Source organism: Mercenaria mercenaria, chromosome 6, assembly GCF_021730395.1.
Source record: "Mercenaria mercenaria strain notata chromosome 6, MADL_Memer_1, whole genome shotgun sequence".
Classification (NCBI taxonomy): domain Eukaryota; kingdom Metazoa; phylum Mollusca; class Bivalvia; order Venerida; family Veneridae; genus Mercenaria; species Mercenaria mercenaria.
Window position 1 is genome coordinate 88696865 of NC_069366.1, and position 22208 is coordinate 88719072.

At 33.0% G+C, this 22208-nt stretch overlaps 1 protein-coding gene across 2 annotated transcripts in view; it reads left to right on the forward strand.

The window, feature by feature from the left end:
- Positions 1 to 1489: 1489 nt before the first annotated feature.
- LOC123548282 (ribonuclease P protein subunit p40-like) overlaps positions 1490 to 22208 on the forward strand; it is a 49516-nt gene continuing 28797 nt past the window's right edge. For both annotated transcript variants that reach the window (XM_053546568.1, XM_053546566.1), the window contains exon 1: positions 1490 to 1640. In XM_053546568.1, coding sequence (XP_053402543.1) covers positions 1506 to 1640 — 135 coding nt within the window. In that variant the 5' untranslated portion in view covers positions 1490 to 1505. The remainder of the gene's footprint in view (positions 1641 to 22208) is intronic.

A 22208-nucleotide genomic window follows, 5' to 3' on the forward strand; every position in this document is an offset into this window, starting at 1 on the left:
TTAGCTTGTGTGTTTTTACCTATAGCTATAGCTTGGAGTTTTTCTGGGTTCGCTAGCATTTGGTTAAATTCGAACCATTTTATTAATTGTTCACTGTCTTGTTCTAAGATAGTTTTTAGAATTTCTATATCTGGATGGTTGAAAGAAAGGGTATTGCCATCAGCGTAATTATCGAGGTTTAATTTTTCAACCTTATGTTTTTTGGTGAAAGATTTTTCTTTCTATTTATCTTTTTATACTGCATCACCCCTCTTTACGTCACGAGTATTACGCTCTGCGCGCCTATACAAGAAATTTAAAAGTAGAATGGACAGGAGAATAAAAGTAATATTGCAAACATGAATACAGTTGATAGTGTTAAAAACAAGAAGGTTTTACAGATAAAAGCAGTTTAAAAACAGGTCTATCATGTTAAGCAGTGTGTGCAAGTTTGGTCACACCCTGCTTAAACTGGTTCAGGGTGGGGACATGCACAAGTTGTACTGGAAGGGAATTCCAAAGCACTATTGTGGCTGGAAAAAAAGAGTACTTGTAGTAATTACAGGGACTGAGGATCTGGGTATAGGAGTGGGGATGTATATGTCTTGTTAGACGGGATGGGGGGCTGACATAGGGAGGAAGTGAAACCATTCACTATTTTGTAGAACACAAGGAAGCGTGAATCAGATCTCCTATTTTCAAGGGTACGCCATCTCAGCTGACTTAGCATGTTTGTGACACTGCTGTAAGGGGAGTAGTCATGATTAACCCATCGCGCTGCCCTCCGCTGAATCATTTCGATCTGGTGGATGTTATGTTGGGTATAAGGGTTCCAGACGCAGCTAGCATATTCCAGCTGTGGCCTGACTAGAGCTTTATAACCTACTTCCCGAACTTTTTGGTTTTTGCATGGGATATTTCGCTTAATGAAGTTAAGTGTTCGGGTAGCTTTGGACGTTACTAAATTGATGTGTTTATTCCAATTAAGATCTGAGGGTACAGTGACCCCGAGATACTTTGCATCAGGAACTGTTTCCAAGACTTGGCCATGGAGTGTATACTTTGATTTGAAAGTGTTTTTTGACCTTGTTATGTTCATAACTGTACATTTTGAGGGGTTAAACTCCATGTCCCACTTACTTTCCCATAACTGTAATCTATTCAAGTCTTGCTGCGCTTTTGGTGCGTGGCATTCCCTGTTTGATATTTTTCTTTGTTTTTTTTGCTAGAGGATGTTTTCTTGGGCAGGACTATTTACAGTTAAATAGACAGCAGTGTCATCGGCAAATAAACGTACGGACCTGTGAAATCAGATATTATAGATATTATAGATCTGTTATATATTCAACTGATACAATTCATGATATTTCATATTTGAATACGCATCACTTTTAATTATTAGCAACATCTAATAACTTTTTTTTACTATATAAAGAACGTATGTGGCTTTAGTACGCTAGTGCATTTTAGCTGGATTTAATGGTGTTCAACTTATATAATCGGTCATCATATGTTTTAAGATTCATATGCACCGTTACAAAATGTCTGCGCCCATGAAAAATGTGTCTCCAACTGGAAAATTGGTTTTTGAGAGGTCTTCGTTCTTGAATGAAAAAGGAAAACATAGGAAGCGAATTTTTGAACATCCTTTTAATTCTTCAGTAAGTCAGATACGGAAAATGATGCTAAATTTTATTGTTTTTTCCTGAAGAAACTTACTTTGTGGGACTGGGAAAGGACATCGGACATTATGCTAGGGATTTTGCCCTAAGTTCAATGCTATTTCTTGACTTCAGTAGCTGATAGTTTTATATCAGACATCATTTTTTTCCGCTTTTAAGTGGAAATCCGTTTCTCACTCCCTCAAAGACCGATTTTTTATGGTCGTTTCCGATTTTTTTATGACCACTGAAAAATCCGATTTTTTTGAATCCGTTTCGGTATTTTGACCACATTTCGGAATTTAGAATCGCACAGCTTCCGCTTCTAAACTCGGCAGCCCTTTTTTACGCCGATTTTAGGGCCGAAATTCGTCCCCATTCCCCAGGCAAAATGATATACTTTTATCCCCAACTACACTAAAAAATTCCTCAATTGCAAGTCGTTTCTATCAGCGAAAATTTCCACCGCCGATGGATTAATAGATCTGAATGTATATCGAGGCCTCAACGCAAAACTAGTCTATCTGCTTCTATTTCTATATACACACTAGTCTATTTCTTTATACACATACACATAGACTAGTTTCGCGTTGAGGCGACGATATGCGTTCTAACCGACGCTTCTAGAAACACTGCAATCGGAACATCTCAGATATTACCGTTAGCGTCGGTCATCGGGAATTTTCCTTTCTAAAGAAAAACTTTTCTGTTCCGGAATTATCTACGACAATCCGACTTGTGTATAAATTTATAATAACAAGCCGATTCGCGGAACAAAAAAATCGGAAATATTGTAACTTAAGTGGAACGGCTCACAAATAATTTGCGCGATCGTCGCGTACATTTCAATCGATTCGAAAATTTCAATCGTGTTCATTTCAGTCCAGGCGTAAACATTTCTGTGTGCCCAACATTTCACTCGCGTTGTTAAATTTCAATGAAGAAAGTTTGAGATACAAATGAACAAAAGCAGTTAGTTTGGTTCTTTCACGTGTCCAATTTAAAGCATTGATACACGGGGATGATTTTGTAAGCACCTCCAAAGTGCTTCAAAACAAAGTGCTAATCATACCTTTAGGTGGTATTTTCGCTTTACAGTAATATGTATGGAGTAGATTGTGAATTGAGATTTATATATAATGCAGTTTAAAGCATTTAAGGTAGTTCTGCACGTTTGGATCAAAATTATTTCTACAATGTAGAATTTGATTAAACTCTGATTTTTCAAAACTTCAGAATATACCTAGGAAATTAAGCAAATAAAAAAGATAGGGTCGTGTGCTTGATTTTTTGCTGGATTGATTTGAAAAATAGGGACCTCACGAAATATTTCATAATGGGAGTCTATGGGAAACTCATAATTTTATAACATCTTCGCGAATAGAAAATTTTCTATAATGTAGATTTTGATGAAACTTCCCTAAGTTGTAAATAAAGTCATGGCCTATAATTTGATGAAATAAAATGTAAAGGTCCATGTGCTAATTTTTGAGATATTTGACCATGATTAAAGTAAACCGGACATTTCGCGCTAATTTTAAGACATTATTTTGAATTATTTAACATGTGATATGTTTTAATATCATATTTTGACTTTAGAAATATCGCAACAGTGCCATTGTAATAAATTTACTCGCAGGTTGCGATTAATTCATAAAATGATTTTCATTTCCGTACGCCAAATCCGGTCTTTATTCTACGTTTTCCGGAAAAATGACGTTACGCCATCACTTCCGGTTTATCAAACGTGCAGAACTACCTTAAAAAGCTTTTTAAAAGTCATAAAATAAAAAAACACAACCCTACTTTTGATAAATGATCTTATATTAAGTTTGAAATACAAAGGTCAAAAATAAAGCAGGGGTCCTAAAATATTTTCAGAGTCTACTTGTCCACAGACAAGTTGGGCCCACAAATCCACTTGTCCGTACCAAAGAAGAGCTTGTCCGTACTTTTTAGTTTAAAAAGGAAAGGATCAGCATTATCATTACTAAATAAACAAATAATACAAACATACACTTCTGTTGACTTCTATTTTGACTTATATAAAGTTTTTATGTTATGACTTGAACCATCCATTTGAAAATATGTTATAACTAGCAAGCTAAGTGACTAGAACATCCACTTGAAAATATGTTATGACTAGCAAGCTAAGTGACTAGAACATCCACTTGAAAATATGTTATGACTAGCAAGTTTAGTGAGTAGAGAATAATTAAAAACACTTGAACACATGCCATTGACAAAAATAATCTCAGTATGCCTAGAATTTCTACCCTGGTCCCATAACATTCACTGAATACTGCACTGGTCTTTCAGGGGTCTTGAAATAAGCTGTCAGAGTTGTTAAATGTCAAAACAATCGACTCGAACAATTAAGCCACAAATTTTGGCTACTAAACTTTTTTACATAGTGCCAACCTCGCTCATCGATTTTCTGAAAATCAAAAATGAAAGGAGATATCGGGAAACCCCAGACTGGCACTCATTTTCAACTTTACGGTATAACTTTCCAATAATGATCATTAAATGTAGTAAACCAGTCCACGTGTCTATAAATGGCTGCATACATTTTTGTTTTGATAATTTAAGGGTCATAAATGATCACAAACAGATTAGATATTGCCTTTAGGCATGCGGAAATCACAGATGACGCCGATTAGTTTCGTTTTCATAAAATGTTTACCACGGAAATTTTACTTGTCCCCGGACAAGCCAGCTTCTAAAAACTGCTTGTTCGGACCGAGGAATCCACGAATCGGACAACTCGGACAGCTTATTTCAGGACCCCTGAATAAAGAACTAAATATTAATGCTTAATAAACATCTAAGTAGTGAAAAATACCCATTAAAGGGAGATAATTCAAAAATTGCAAACTACTAAAGGAATAATTATTTAATTAATTATTATTATATTTCTTATAAATATGAATGAATTTTTATGAAATAACAAAAAGAACCACTTAAAAAACATGAGTTTTGAAATTGAAATTAGATGCCAGGAGAAGCCTAGAATGCAGGATTTTTCACCATTTACCCAAGAGCTTCTGGGGGCCTTAAGTGGCCCCCAGACCTCCTGCCGTAATTTTCAGCTTTTTGGGCTATGTTGCAAAATCATGTCTGTTTATATAACAGCTCCTAATACTGATAAATAAGTTATATTCCTATCAAACTGTCACAAAAAAATTGTTTTATTTTATATTCGTTTTCTTGAAATTCGAACAGTTTGTAACTAAGGGTCATATTTTTGAAAAATTTAAAATGTGTATTTTTAGTTAAAATAAGCATTGGTATTTAAGGTATGTCTACTATGAAATATTTTAACACAATAAATAAACTGATACTATGCAGATTATCAGTTTTATTGACATTTTTTCAAAATAAACGAAACGGAAAAAATAAAAGTGGAACAAAACATTTGGTCCCTAACTGTACTTCAGTTATTTCCACCCGAGTGCCCATGATAACACTGATGCATTGATCATATCCTATTGTTTGTTTTCTATACATCTATTGCTATACTGTATTAGGCATACAGACACTAAATAGAAAAATGGCGCGAAAAAAAATGGTAGTCGCATAATGGCGGATACAAATAGTCCTCAGTTTTTTCGCTGTGTAGAGCTATTTTCCTTATTTTCTTTGCAATTTTTTTGGTAAAATCACATGACAGATCTATGCTTGACATGTAGGTAGCATTTTGATCATGAAATAACACCATGACAAAATTTTTCATGGAAACTTAGATCATACACCACCAGTATAATTTGGGGTCTCATTTTTTAGCTGATTTTGCAGTTTGTGTGTTTGACTGAAATTATTTTTCTTGCATCAAACATGACCCCCACTTTTCTTTTGATTTTTAGTTAGCACTGACAATATTCTTCAAGAAAATGTAAGTTACAGAAATTTAAAATGGGTCCTGATGTGGGCTGCGGTCATTGGAAATAGGTCAATTTTATATAGAATAAAGAACAACAACTATTTAGTGTGTTATAACCTTATAAGATGACATTGGTAAAAAATGAAATCTGGCCAGATAATGGTGGAAAGGGGCTAGTTTGATTAGAATTTGATAGAAAATGACAAATTAATGGCAATTTTGTTGAAAATGAGAATAAAACCCAAAAATATCACATTTTCACTGTTTTGGGTGTATTTTTTTCATAAACTGCATATTTATAGGCTACTGATTGCTATTTTCTGTCCATCAGAGGTAAAAGTGAAGATATATAACAGATTAAATGGTAATTTTGTTGCAATGAGAGAAATAAAACGCAAAAAACAATTTTCACTGTTTTGGGAGTATTTTTGCAAAACTGCGCTTTTTATGGTACTGAATGCATTATCCTGACTATCAAGTAAAATTGGATTTCTTCATGATTGGTATAATCAGATTTAAATAGTGTAATTTGGCATGCTAATCAGAGTAGAAAATTTGTCTATGAAACAGCCATAAAAAGGCTGAAATTAGTGATAACTGCTAACAAATATTCTGCACAGCTTTTTTGACATAAATGTGACGTCTTTGTTCTTTATTGGATACAGACACTTGTAAACATTTGACCAATAAAAACCTGGAAATCTGTTGATATCAAGCTAAAACCTGATTTCTTATGCATTTGGTTTCTTGACAATTTCAATGAAATGGCCACTTTGTCAGAGAAACAATTTTCTTATAGCATAAGTACACTAATAGTAAAATGGGCGAAAATGTAGTCGCATAATGGCGGATACAAAAGTCCTATTTTTTCGCTGTGTAGACTATTTTCCATTTCTTGGCATTTTTTGTAAATACAGAATAGTACATAATAGCTTGTCTGATACCATGCGCTTTTCAGTATAGGAAGACACACAACTATTAGTGTGTTATAACTTATACACATGTACAATATTGACCGGGCATATGTGGAGACTTATTCTTGAACGCAGTGGTGTAGCGCGTACATGCGTAGTTGGCCTTTTTCATTCAGAGGGTGCAGGAACTGCTCACTGCGGGTTCAGGGATGCCTTACTTTTAGCATTTTATATCAGTGGAACTTCACTAGCTAGTATCAACATTTATATAGATATTCTTGGGATGTCTGTGTTAGTTCTTTGAGGTCCTTACTAGTATTCCAGTTGGCTTCCAAATAAGTTTCAGACGTGTGAGCGAATTGATGTTAATTCTGGGGGTGTCAGTGTTAGTTATGGGCGAGTCAGTATTAGTTCTATGAGTGTCAGTGTAAGTTCTGGAAGCAATAAGGTTAGTTAATGAGATGGTGTCTGGTGTAGTTTTTGTTAGGGTATAGGATGCTGGATCGAATAAAAGCAAATGTTGCTCTTAAAATGGATTCTAGGTTTGCTTCAACTGTGTCCTACAAAAGGTAAAAAATTGCACCTAAGTGGCACTATTCCCATAGAAGTTTGTCTGTATTTCTTTGTCTTGTTTACGTTGAAGACACATAATTATGTAATATGTCGAAGCCACTTGCTTGGTTCTTGACTTATGACAGATGCAGTTGTCTCAATCCTGATGACACTCAATCGACGGACTTAGACTGTCAAGAGGTAACAGATCTGATTGAAAAATTCATAAGATATAAGGATCTGTCTGCTTTCTAGCTTCACTTTCTATGTCCCCTATTTATTTAGTTTTAGTTAGTGTTTTCTGTGCTTGAAATATTTACAAAAATGAATAAAGCTGTATATATGTAAGGTTTAGGAAACAAATGCAATAAGTGTCAAATATTTATGTAAAAATTTATTTGCTGACACCCTGTACGTAGTTTTTTTCAATTTTAAACACTTTCCCACCCGTGACCAAGTGCCATTTTTGCAGCATACATATATAATAATTATTTACAAAGGCATGTGAACTATTTTGTTGCGTCACTGGTGGGAAAGATGTTTAAAACGTAAAAATGATTTATGTTCTTATTTTAATAGAAAAGAGAATGAGAAATGTCTACAGAGTCTTCTTTTTTGTTCATAAAATTGTAAAATGAAGTCGCATTTATCAAGAAATGGTCTTCAACTATCATAACTATGCAATTTCAGAAGTCTATCCCTATGTCACGTTTTCCTTAATCGGATAGGCAATCTGGATAGGAAAATGTCCGAGGTCCTTTCAGGTCTTTCTCAGAGTTTCTGTGATTTTGCACTCAAGCGGGTTCCAAAAACCAGTACCAGCTGGCTTTTTATCAACCCTGAAGATATGGTAAACTGGAAACTTCTTAGTTCTGGCTGCCATATTGCCCATAACTTATCTGACACTATTTTTATTTTCTGATGGTTGTAGTCAAAATAATTCAACGTTCAGATAAACAATTTGTTTTATATTCGTGACTGGCAATCTAATTTTTGCCCTTTACAGCCGTCCTTCCGTCACACTTCATTTCCGATTAATAACTGGAGAACCATTTGACCTAGAACCTTCAAACTTGGTAGGATGGTAGAGCTTTTAGAGTAGACGACCCCTATTGATCAGGTCGGATATCCGGGCACTTCAGCGTATCGTGTTGCATAGCAACAAGCTGAGGTGACAGCAAACGCTAAATTGTAATTGAAAAGCGCTTCATGTTTCACTAGTGCTGGTTGTTTTTCATTGCTTAAAGTAAAATTTTGGGCAATATTAATAAGTCAGTGAATTTATAAATTATGTAGCATGATGTTCCAGAAATCACTCCTGAGAAAGAAAACTTTCCTTTTTTTAGGTTTCAGACGTGATATTCATCATTGATCTGTGTAAGCTGCGAGATCTCATATTTGTGACGGACTGGATGAAAATCATAATTTAAAAAATTGGAGGTCTTTTAAAAATTAATAAAATAGAGAATCTAGCTCACGTAATTTGGTTTCTCAATTTGTTTCACTTTTCTCATTCTATTTTGTTGCCCGCCATTAAAAAAATTCTGAAAGCCAGATAACTTGAACATGTGGTGTCAAAAGTGATTCAGTCACGCCAAATTTAATTAAATCAACACCTCTTACCTAAATTCTGATTCGTGTGAGATTAAATGAGAGGTGTCAAAATTTAAAGCTTAATAGTACATTATGCGTAAATACTGGAGAAGGGATTTTTTCTCCCTCGAAGTGTATCAGGATCACAATATAAAATCTTTATCTGCATTTATAACACAAAGGGATTTTTATATGTTACAATTGTTTTAAATGTAATATGACATCTAGAGCTACTGTGTTACACGTGGAGATGAAATGATATATAATAACTGCATGCTAGCTTCTTTTTACGAAAAGCCAGGACGTATCAATAAATTGATGACTTCTATTTACGAAAATACTGATCTCTGCTTTGTAGTAAATTGTCAATTATTTAAAACTGTGAACGATAATTTGCATCCATATTTTTTATTAATTGTTACAGACAGTCACAATTGACTGCTTCCACATACCACAAAATTAAAGCATTCATTCCAGTCATAAGTCATAAATCACTATGGAAACCAATCAGTATGTGGTATATTAATGAAAATCAGTTTCGACCAGTTCCTAATGACTATCACTAATTAATAGATTGATTTCCTGTTTGTTTTATCCCTCTGATGTACCCCTTCGGGGCCTTATGGTAATTTCCTGTCTGATCCGTTTGATGTATGCCTTCAGGGTCTTATGATATTTGGAAGATGCACATTATTGTTATTTGCATGTCAGTTGACAAAGGGATTAATAGAGCTACTACATAAAAAAACCTTAATTAATACACATGCCCGAGCATATAGTTCATTTGAAATTTTAAAATCAGTTCACCAAACCAAAGAAGTATAAAATACATTTATTTTTATAGCTCTTTGACCAAACTAATTTTTGACTGGAAGGACATTCACATTTCTTCAAAAAAGAAAAAAAATGAATGCAATACATAGAATAAAGTATGTTTTCAACTTTATTTAAATGACTTTCATACTTAATAAAAATTATTTTGCCTAAAAATAATTACTTTTATTTTTCCCGAAATTTATGGCTATCTCGTTGCTAGGTGTGTTAGCTATAAACTATCGTCGTTGTCAAGTAATCCAGTTTTCTAGTTCCTTGTCTAAACATAACAGATTAATGATAAACGCCTATTCGTCAGGGAACCACTCGAGCGTTATATTAAATCGAGAGCACGTGCAATCTTCTCAGTTGAACTAAAGGTGTATTGGCTAGCGCTTCAGATCGATGTTAAATTGAATAGCCATGCCACGTGGTCGATGCAGAACACGCCTGAAAGGTAGAGGCGAGCCAGCCTGTCGAGATGATTATGAAGGGAAGGAAATGAAAGGCGAACTAGACGGCGGATTTGCCAGAAATTCCAGGCATCAGACAAAATGCCGGTAGGTTTGTTATTGATTTCGAACAAATTTCGAAGGAGTCGCAATTAATTCTGCAGTTTGGTAATGACAGTACTTACGTCAGTAAATAGTTATACACAGTTAATCTCTTCCCGTTAACATCTATGCACCGATTATGAATTGTGTATTGTATTAACTGTAAACTTAATACGGGGTGTGGCGACCCTATTTCTCATAATTTTACAGATTCGAACCAAAACAATTATGTTGCTAGTTCAGTCAACTGTCGTAATAGTTTCTTGATTCCGACAGGCAGTGGTACTTTCAATACACGTGATTCACATAGGGCATTTCCGTTTTATTACTCGTATGGTGCTCGCAAAGTAAATAGTAACATCGGTGACGTCACATTTCATAAGACAGTGACACTGTTGTGCTCATTTACTTCCCGCAATTTAAATAGCAAATTTTTTGGAGTGTTTTACGTTAATGTCCCCTTTATGGGACCGTCGAATAGTTTAGTATTGCAAGGGTATAGTATACGGATTAAGATCGGATGGGTTATGGAAACCAGAAAGATTGTAAGGAAAAATATTTATACATCGACGCAACTGTAAGATATTTAAGTAGGTTTTCTCAACACTATTAATTACGACCCTCACTTTGCGATAAGTTTTACATGACCAGGAGAATCTGTCGGCATGCAAACGCAGGCATCAGCACCTGTTAACGTTGGATCAGGTTAGGTCATTTAACTCTTTCGATATCATAAACAAATATCACTAACAAATTCACTGGTTCAATATTAGACTTAGATGTACTTACATTTTCCTCCGATTGGTTTCGGTAATGATCTTCAAATACACTGCACGGGAACACGTGCATCCATAGAATCGAAAATTTAAGATCCACAATACTTAATCCAAAATAAATAAAGATGTTGAACTTGCTAGGTTGTATAATACAGGTATAATGTACATGTCAGGTGGGTAATTTAGGCCCTTCCTTTGATAAATGTGTTTTCGCAACATTATCTGAAGACTTATTTATTAAATCTCTTTTCAGCATAGTTTGTCAAGTATAGAGGAATAATTTTCTTATGCTGGGAAACAAAATATGATTGAAATTTAACTAAACACACCGACGTACATATATATCGCTACATTAATTCATGCAATGCACATTGTCTTCGCTTAATATGTCACTGTCAATTTTGAACTAAATTCTTGTGTGCCTCATGTATTTTTCATGCAAATCATGTAGAGTTGTCATCACAGATTACAAAGAGTACCGTTACTTTGTAGTGCATCTTTGAAATAGAGTGACGCATGTTGTTGATAAATTTTATGTAACTCGTTCACTGTTATTTTAGGCTAAATGCTCGCAAACGTTTTACAAAAAAAAAAAAAAATAAAAATAAAAAAAATCGCGTGGTCTATTATGAAAATAAGATTCAAACGTTTTTAAACAGTATTAGTTGGGCAGTTTGTTCTTTGTTTGGTGTTCAGGATTGTTAATTGTTGCACTACTACGTTTGTTAATCAGGTAGAGCACACACAGTAATCAACAGATCATATATAAATCAATATATCACCTGTACATCTATATATCAACACATCTTTTAATCAATATATTAGTAAGTAAAATTGTTTTAAAAATCTTTCACAGTCAAATCCGCACCACTAAACACACTTCCGGGGTTTTGTTGTGTTTACAACAGCACATTTGTGAAGGTAATTTGAACTTCGAACGTTGCGAATTTTGCCTTTGAAGATATATTTTCACCGAAGTACAAGTGAAGGAAGTAAGTATTATAATATACCCCTGAAAATGCAAAAATAAGACGATAAATCGTTTCCCTGCCTTTCTTACAATTCACCGGAAGCATTATGAGGTTGACTGGTACTTTTCCATTATTTATTTTAATAAGCGCCACGATTGATGCTGATTATACTTGCTCGTAGTAGTGAATAGTTTTTCACCACTGTATCTATTGGCGCGAAAGTATATTATAATAACTCTTAATCATAATAAATTGCAAAATGCGATTAATTATGCGATTATTTTTATTTATACATATTATTTTATATTTTACAACATGTTTTTACGGAAAAACAGCATGCATTTATTAATAAATTATTTCTTTACTTTAAAAACGATAGAATCTGTATGAATTAAAATTGAATAAAAATTGTAATATATTTTAATTTGATAAATTTTATTGATTTTATTTTGAACCATTTTGTAAAATAGATATAGATCTATAATTCTTTTATTGTTACCGACGATGATTTTATCTTAAATGTACCATTGTTTCGTGAAACAAAAATGCATTATATTAACATTTCAGATTCTATTGTAGCTTTTAACGGAGTTTATGAGTATGTAATAACAAATATTCTCCGTTGTCCCGTAAGTGCCGTAAATGTTCTTTGTTGACCGGTAACGTAAAACAGAAATATGAAATTTATGCATAACATGCATTATTTTGTGTAAATGGTTCTTACAAACATACCATTTATCAATAATTATGGTACTAGGAAATCACTTCGATAACAGTATGTCATGAAAATAAAATAAAACGGGGGCATTTTATGTTTGTATTTATGCAAACTTTGATGTTTTATTTAATTTTTTTTTAATGATACCATCTATTTATCATCGTATGCGTTGGAGAAGCTTGAAATAAATAGTAAATGAGCCGCGCTATAAGAAAACCAACATAGTGGGATTGCGCCCAGTATTGATCCAGATCTATGCTGTTGGCTAACGGCTACTCTAATTCCAAAAGTCTTTGAAAGGTAACAATACCGATCCTGAACAGACTGCGCGGAAGCGCAGCCTGGGCTGGTTCCATGCTGGTCGCAAACACACTATGTTGGTTTTCTCATGGCGGGGCTCATTAACTATAAAACATTTGTATGATCATAATTATATAAGTATTCTACCAATATAAAAAAAAGGAAAAAGTGCTGAATATATAGCATAAGCTATAGACGTGCAATTTATATAAAAAGTCTTGTAAGACTTCGTTACATTTATTTTTTAGTAAGAAGTCATCATGCCGTATACAAGGAAATGCTGTTGTACCACATGTGATGGAACATCTACAAACATTGTAGATATAAAAGCCGCGAAAAAGTTTAAAACTGCCATAATATCTTTTATGGTGGAGAATGAAATAATTTCAGATAGAAGTAAATATTTGTGTATGAAATGTTATGATGCTAATCAAGTCGAATTTGAAAGTAAAAAACAGTTCACATTATCAGAAATATGTTCATTGATAGAAACGGGCGATGATGAAATTGTGTTACCAGTTTTTAAAAGTGTAGGAAAGAGAATGAAAAAAGTATTAAGAGATGTCAATACGTGTACTATTTCTAATATAGATATTGATCAACTGGATTTAAAATACCAGTACAATACAGCTAGTCCACTGGTTCGAATATTTCTTGATGAAATATCTGAAAAATCAAGAGAAATGGAAAAAATAAATGCATTTGAGCATTTAATGGCTTTGGCTGTCTCAAAATATGTGGGATTATTAAATTTTGCAATGAATATTGTTGCTTATTATGTGACAGGAAGTAAAACTGTTGTAAATATCATGTCTCAGTTTTCCCCGGCAGGTTCTTATTCCTCAATTTTGAACTTCCTGAATGACTCTGCCCAAAAAGAACTTACTTTCCCACAAACTGAAACAGACGTATTGATCTACTTTGATAATAATCAAATTATAGCAAGAAACTGGGACGTTAAATTTGACTGTAAAGCTCTAGTAAGTGTTATAACAACTTTAATTTGTTTGCGCCCGCCAACAAATCTTCAGTTACAAAAAAATCCGGCATTGGCTCCATTTGTATGGATCAATAACACTGATGTAAGTGAACAAATGAAAAGTCAAAACAAAGCAAATGATTTTGCATTTAGAAAATTAAGACACAGTTTTATAGAAGAAAACATTAAAAATGTTATTGATGATATGGATGTTACAGTTCCAACAAACAAAAAAATTAAATTAGAATCTGTTGGAATAGACGAAAGTGGAAAAATTAAGGAAAAGTTCCAACATTACAAAAAGTTTGATCCGTATGAAAACGTGGAAAGTAAAATTTATGGAAAAACAGATGTTTTTGTACTGGAACCTATGATGGTTAATCCATGCTCTTTTAAATCTGTAAAGGAAGTGTTCAATGGGATAATTAAAACAGCTGTTGAAAATGGTAAAGAATGGATTATTGTAGGGTGCGATGGTTTGCCCTACATTTTAGGTTCAAAACTTATTGACAGGACATTCACGTGCCCCGAACCAAGCTGTGTTGTTACTTTTGATTCACTTGATACACTTGTAGCCCACACAGTTGACCATCCTGTACAAGACATCAACGCATGCAAAACATTTGGAAAGATTTTATTAGTTCCCGGCCTAGGACACATTGAAATCAATGCTACAAAGGCTATTTTTAAGTTAATGTGGCCGATATGTTTCCAAGCCTTGGCAAAATTATTAGGCTTTACATCTTTAAAGCAGCTCACATATTTTCAAAGCGCAAATGATCATCACAAGGCTTGGCAAATTATTCAAATTTTTTTTAAGTCAACAGTTAAAGCATTTCTTTGCAAATATATAAATATGCAAAAACAAATAATAAAGAAGCAACAGTAAACGGATTTTATGATCAAATGGGAAAAAATGATTCACCAAACGCACATTTACTGTTTAAGATAACCTTCACTTACATACTGGCATTAGATTTTTTGAGAAAGGGGATACGAAGAGGAAATCCTGAATTAATGGTAATCTCCATGCATAAACTCTCCACTATCTTTTATGGTCTTAACATGACTCAGTACATGGAGATTATCTACAGGTTCCAAAAAACCTTGCTACAAGCTCCACCTCAGGTAAAGGAATTAATTTTAAAAACAATGACAATGTCAACGTCAGGCCATGTCAGTCATGCAGAGGGTGGTGACTTCATCTTGGAGAATACTAACAAAAAGATAAAGTCATGGATGCCTTCTGGACTACCTTCAGAATCCAAATGGCTGCGCGTATGCAGAAATCTTGATGCCATGGAACTGGTAAGAAACAAATGGGAAATTAAAATTAAAGAAAATATATAATGATAGTTTGAATTAATTTAATAATTTTCGAATTAAATATAATACATGCTACCATTTCATCAATAATTCTTATATATTATTTAACCATTTATATACTTATGAAAATGTATCTCCCATTTATATAAATTGTCAATATAATACTATTAAAGGTAAAAACAAATCTGTTGAAGACTGGTACAAGTGACAGAAGACCTGACTCAAGTGACGAAAAACTACCTGGAATAAGGTGAAAATTACAAATGAACATTACTCCGCTGAAAAACAATTTGTAGTATCGATATTCTGTTATTTTTAAAAATTTAGATATCTGTCCAGTTTAATCAGTTATTAAATGCCGTATGGCCCGACACATCTCTTACATACCCAGGTATAGTATAGTTTTCACTTACAGAAAATCTCACAATGTCCTATCTCCATTATATCATCTTATCAGAATAAGTATGACGTTAGTGACCTGGGTATTACGGCAAATCGACACAAAATGGTCATATATCGCCGAAAAAAGTATGATGTATTTCAGTTAGCAAATCAAGTTACAGAATGTTGTCATAATCAGCCAATCAAGAAACAGAATGTTGTCATGTGATAAAATTGCTAAATCTGATTTGTTGTTTATCCAAATATTGGGTTCTGCATTAAAAAAGAAAAATGTCGCAAGCCCAAATCGTCTTAACATTCGCTATGAGAAAATGTAGTACCTGGAAACAATGAAATAAAAATCATGAAAGAACAACAAATGCTGAAGATAATTTAAAAGGCCAAATGTTGCCTATGAATACTTAGAATGTATCTGCTTTTGAGTTTTCCAAAAATTTTCTAGGAAAAAAATATTTTAGAGATTTAAAACTTTAACATCGGTTTTTTATGGAAAACTGGTATTTGTTATCTTCCAGAAATAGATTTTCAGCAGGTATTTTTATATAACATAATAAATGAACATGCATTCATTTAATAATTTAAATCTGTGTATTGTCAGCACACAATTATAATTTAGTACTTTGTAATATATTGTTTGTATATTTCATAAATAAACATTAATTCCATTTCATAAATAATAAGTACTATTCCATTTAGAAAAATTGATCACGACTTGGAGGAGAGAAAGTGGTTTGAATACATAACACATTACATGGAAGAAACTGAATTAAAATCAACAGAAGGTAAATATTATGTATTATTGAAAAAGTATTTAAAAAAAAAAAGCTCTTCAAAGCTTATGTTTTGTAATGTTGCCTTCTTGCCGACTCAAAATAAAACTGTACTGTACTGTACTGTACTGTACTGTACTGTAACACATATCCATGTATTTATAATGAAATGAATAGTAAATGAGGCGTTATTCTAAATGTTGTTTTATTTAATTAAAAGGAAACGTCGCATCGTAATTTATTATTTTCATGTATAGAAAATGTAATAACGTGATACTTCCATTCATTTGTTTTTCATTTGTAATACTTTTTCTTAATTTTAAATGTATATAAACAAAATAAAAACAATATATTAGAGGGTTATTTATCGACTCTCAATGGATATATCATTGTACTGACCCCACATAATTTCATTGATGGTGATTGAATACCTTGAAATATATACAGTGTTACTTTTTTTAAGGAAACATTCTAGATCCATCTCTTGAAGAATTTGAGGAGAAGTGTATATACAACAAAGAAAAGTTTTATTCCACATTTCCTAAGAACGATAAACTGGAAGTTATTTTTTTCACACCGAAGCAGAGACAGGAGTATCGTGATATAGGCAAACAGAGTAAAGAAAAAATACAAGAAGCCATATTGAAATTATTACATGTAAGAGAATTTAAGCTATAAAATGATTTATATATCGCAGGCTTTGTGCAAAACGGTTGGAACTCCTTCTTTATTTCATGTAAGTGACAACCTTTTTCGCTAAGCCCGCGATATAGTTATTAATTTATTTTGGATTATAAACTGTATATAAAACATAAGTATTTGGCAACAAAAATATTATACATAACGAATGTTATATAAATGATATGTGCTATACATCACAATAATATAATTAAAAAAAATTACAAATATATATAAAGTAGATTCTTCATGAAATAAGATGATAAACAATCGTTTTATCTTTAACAGATTCTCAGAGATGTTGCTGGAGAAGACGAGTATATAAAGTACAGTGAACTTTGGAGGAAAACCAAAATAGGGACAAAGTCACTTTATCTAACATTTTACAAAGACATAGAACAAGTCATAGAAGAGTACGAGATGAAGAACTACTCAGACGGTAAACAATTCTTTATGAATTATCTATTTTCTGTGTTCAGGACAAAGAAAAGGGATTTTTGAAATAATTGTTTTCTTTGGCCATTCACCAAGAAGACATTTTGAATGAATCCAAAAAGTACAGTCTTCCTTGTCACATCCCATCCAAAGGTCTTGTTTCTTCTTTTCGTCAATGGAATACAGACCACCACAAATGCGGCAACCTCTATCCGTCCCTATGGCTTGTTGCGTTTGGCAAGGATTCCACAGTGGCTGCGTCGTCGGTGCTGTTGTAGTACTAGTGCGCCTGCGTATATTTCTAGGACTGTTAAACTGTAAAACATTAAATAAGATAACATGGGATGGGATGGGGATGGGGATGGGGAAGGGGATTAGATGAGATGAGATATGAGATGAGATGAGTTGAGTTGAGTTGAGTTGAGTTAAGATGAGATGAGATGAGATGAGATGAGATGAGATAAGATAAGATAAGATAAGATAAGATAAGATAAGATAAGATAAGATAAATGTTTGTTAATTGGGAATCTATTAAATGGATTAACAAAAACGAAATCCATGGAAATAATTGCCATTAAATTCTTTTGGTGCATTATTTAAACCGTTAAATAAATATTTTTTTGGTAATAATTATGACTAATTATGATTGAATCATCGCAATCACATTATGTGGATTTCAAGTCTGCGTCATATTAGCTTCGCATTCGCTTTATAAAGTTTTATAATATATTTTAAATTTTTAAACCTATAACAAAATATGAAATACATTACAACTGTCTCAATTAATTTCACACACGTGCGTCCGCACACACACATACACATGGAGTTGGTTATTACATGTGTGTAATAATTAAATATAATTCGCGTCATAATGGAAGTATACGCAAGAGGTTATAACATTTCCGGTACGGTCCTACATTAATGACTCTTTTTAGATATTTTATGTTAATGATATGATAAAACATATATTCGAATCTAATTAATATTTAGGAAAGCCGCTTTTTTACAACAACTATACACTCGTGTGGCAAAACATCGTGTGAAATATTTACGGCAGATGTATAAACGGCCATCTTTTATAAATAGTGTTAAAACAATAATTTCATGTGTTGGTAAATTATGTATTTACCAAAGAATCATCCTCATGTTCATTGACACTGTTGTTTTCCTCTGCGGCCGCCTCACGTTGTGTTTCTGGTTCATCTGTTTGTACTGTTACCTGAATCACCGGAATTTCTGTTCTTTTTTCTTCGTGATCCTCTAATGGCCTCTGAATTTTGAAGTTTTCAACATGATTTATAATTATAAAAATATATAATTTATTAATGCATATTATGTCATATTAATGTTGTGGCAAACTATAAAACATTTTAATGATTTAATTTCATCACGAGCGGTTACCTTGGTAAAACAACCTACTTTCCGTAAGCCAGCTGGATGGTTTGTGCAGTGCTGCATTTTCATGCTACGGGGTGTTGGCAATGTTGCATTTTCCCTTACTGCCCATGAACACAATCAAAGTAACTATAAAATTGTTACTGTTTGCATTGTTTTCGGTGGTTATGAATGATATACGTTTGAATTTTATTTATCACCTACAGTATTAAATGCCAAGTATGAGGCTCGAACGCACACCCATGATTTACAATTAAATAGCTTTATTACAATAGCTCCGTTGTTTAACAAAATAAAGTTTCTTACCCCTTGTGGATAATTGCAATCCCACTCCTCACCATTTACAACCAGTGTTATTTCCGCCCCCGTCATAGTCCACAACTCTCGAGCCTAAAAAATAGAAGAAATTAGTACGAAAATCTTACTTTAAATATATGTAAGTACGCATATATGTAAACCTGTATTGGGTTCGGGCTCCGGCGAATTTGTGTTACGTAAGTTATAAAGATCATGTTGGTAATTTGATTCAATTAACGCATTATTAATTAACAATATCATGACCTTATGTTTACAGCCGTACGCTACTGGACAAGTTTAGTAAAGATGGAAGTTAGTTCGATCGCTCTCGTATTTTTTTTTATTATTTATTTTTTTCATTACTACATGAAATGCATGATAACCAGTGACTGATTTCAGTGGTACAATGCAGTATTTTATTCATTACCTGAAAATGGAAATTAATTTGTAAACGTACCTTTTTAAAAATTCCATATTTTCTGTCTGAAAGCGTGTTAGATCTCTTTTTTTTATCCTGAATGTACTCCACTTTAACTTTACCACACCTGTGATTTCTCAGTGCCGCCACCGGAGGCACATGTTCGTGTGATGTCTTCCTTTTGGGCTTCCGCACGTAGCTGTGCTTCTCGAATTTCTGTTAGAATAGAAAACATTATTTCATCCTTGATTGTTAATTTGTATTTACATATTTGCACCGCAAGTGACACGAAATAGGCATAAACACAATAATTTATATAAGAATATAGTTTTCTTACACGTCTGCAATTATTATATTTATAAAGAAAGGCATGTGTAGAATTAAGGTACTCTATTGTTGAAACGTCTTAAGGCGCATAGCTAACTTATAGATGCTATTCATTACTATATTTCAGAAGCTGCTGATGAAAGCGATTGACGAAGTTGTAAACCAGTCAGTCGTGACCTTCACCTCGGAAAAGTATGGAAATGAGAATAATTTCGACATTATTACTTGAATAAGTAATATTTTGACGTATTTATAGCATTTAAAACTGTTACACATGCGTATGTGGTATTATACAGATATGTTAATGTAATTTATTTTACAAACGCATCATGACAATTTTTTCTTTTTTTAATATTATGAAAACTTACAGTTTTTGGTATTGTCTCCATCGTTGAAATCTCTGCGGAAATGATTTGCACGAGAAAATAACGGTCACGATTCGCATGATATATTGATTAAAAGATGTGTTGATATATAGATGTACAGGTGATATATTGATTTATATATGATCTGTTGATTACTGTGTGTGCTCTACCTGTTAATTTGGTGAGGAAATTCTGTTTCGTTGAAGCTCAACTTTCCGTACATTAAATTTGAAACGATTGTTACGTTTCCCGAAACACATTGTTACTTGAATTTTTCGAAGAAACGGGGTCAGAATCGTGATGTCTGTCAATTTAGAGGCTGAAAAACAATAGATATTTTGTTATTTTCCATACAGAACCGGATTCTATTATATTATTATAGATTCTATTGTTACCAGAGTCAAATAAGATATCACGAAAACTTTGTTAATTCAAGTTGCAGCCTCAAAAAAAAAAAAAAAAAAAAAAAAATCTTACACCATTCTAAACTTTTAAAACTAAAGAGAAATCGATTGAATTTATACATGTATATGTGGCTAGCTTTCCTATGATATTTTATTGGTTGTCATTAATTCTTAATAGTATTTAGTTAGAGCTGTTCGTATTTATTTCTAAGGGCACTGGTGTCAGTTAACATGACATTTTAAAATGGTGTGACATTGCAAATAACAGTAGATAGAACTGTTTTGCACTTGGTTTTCCCGTTATATAGTGTCACGTTTTTGTTTGGTGTTAGAAGCTAACTAATGTAAGATTAGGTCATCATAGTTGTAAATATGTAGCGTTAAGATATACTGCCAATATTTAGCCGAATCCAATATCACAGATCATATTAATGGTTCTTAAAATTTTGGAAGTCATCATACTGTATTACAACACTCTTGACTGATGATTTTATCACTGGAGTATGTATGTGTAGTGAGCAAAACTTCAGAGCTGGTTATCATGGGATTTGGTTGAAATCTGTAACAAACTACCAGTCGTTTGTTACGTTATGTATGAATGAAAATTTTTTGGTTGTCTTAATTTTTCTCCTGTTCCAGTAAGTGAATTCTCTCCGAATAGCCCATGTAGCACTATATCATGTTAACGAAATTCTGTAGTTTTTTGACCTTAGCCCGGAACCGGGATTTCATAAATCAGTGTTGGTTTGTTATATAAATTATTAAAGTCGGATTTTTAATATTTAAGTAAAAAATTTCTTTGACAAACCAAGCCGAAATTATTTACTGAAGACAGATAATGTTAACGTCATTATGTATTAGATTTACAAAATAAGGTTGAAATTGTGTTTCGTGTAAGTTGAATATCTGGACATATTTCATGCTGTATAGCGCAATCTATTTATAGAACGATTACGTATTTAGAAGTAGAAAAGCGATAGCGAAACATTATTGGAAAAGTCGATTATTCAGGGTCTTCATAGTAAAGTATGGTTTTCTTTTAATATACGATTCGACAGAAGTACAACTACTTTAACACGTTATTGATAAATATATCGACCTAGTTTCCGCAGTAGATCTATTCATTTATAAATACATGTATAATTGCACGACAATTTTTAGGGATGTGTGACCCATCCGCTAGCTTCGGTATTCTACCACAGTATTATTATAAATCAATAGGGCAGACATGCCTTGATGTATAAATCCCACACGGTAACTTAAACGATAAAATGTTTGATAATTATGATTTTTCTTCATTAAAACGTTTCAATACAGAAAACATTTCAGTATGCACTTAACTTTTTTCATTGACAATCTTCTTGAGTTCAACGATGCATGAGAACCATAACAAGCAAACGATAATACAATGTATAAACATGCAGTCGTTTTAATTAGTATCAAGTTAATCTATACTATGTTTAAATTGGTACCGTAGTGTATTGGATTGTGTTGTCATACCCGACCCGATTGAGGCCTGGTAAACTCATTGAAAAGCTAACCAAAATGCAGTAACAACATAATGCTTGTGGATAAAAGGGATAATGCTTGCGGATAAAAGGGATAATGGTCTTTCTGGATATTGATGTATAGCCTTGAAGGGGCACATATCAACATGGCTGGAATTGAATTTAATTGAATTACATTAGGACATAAATC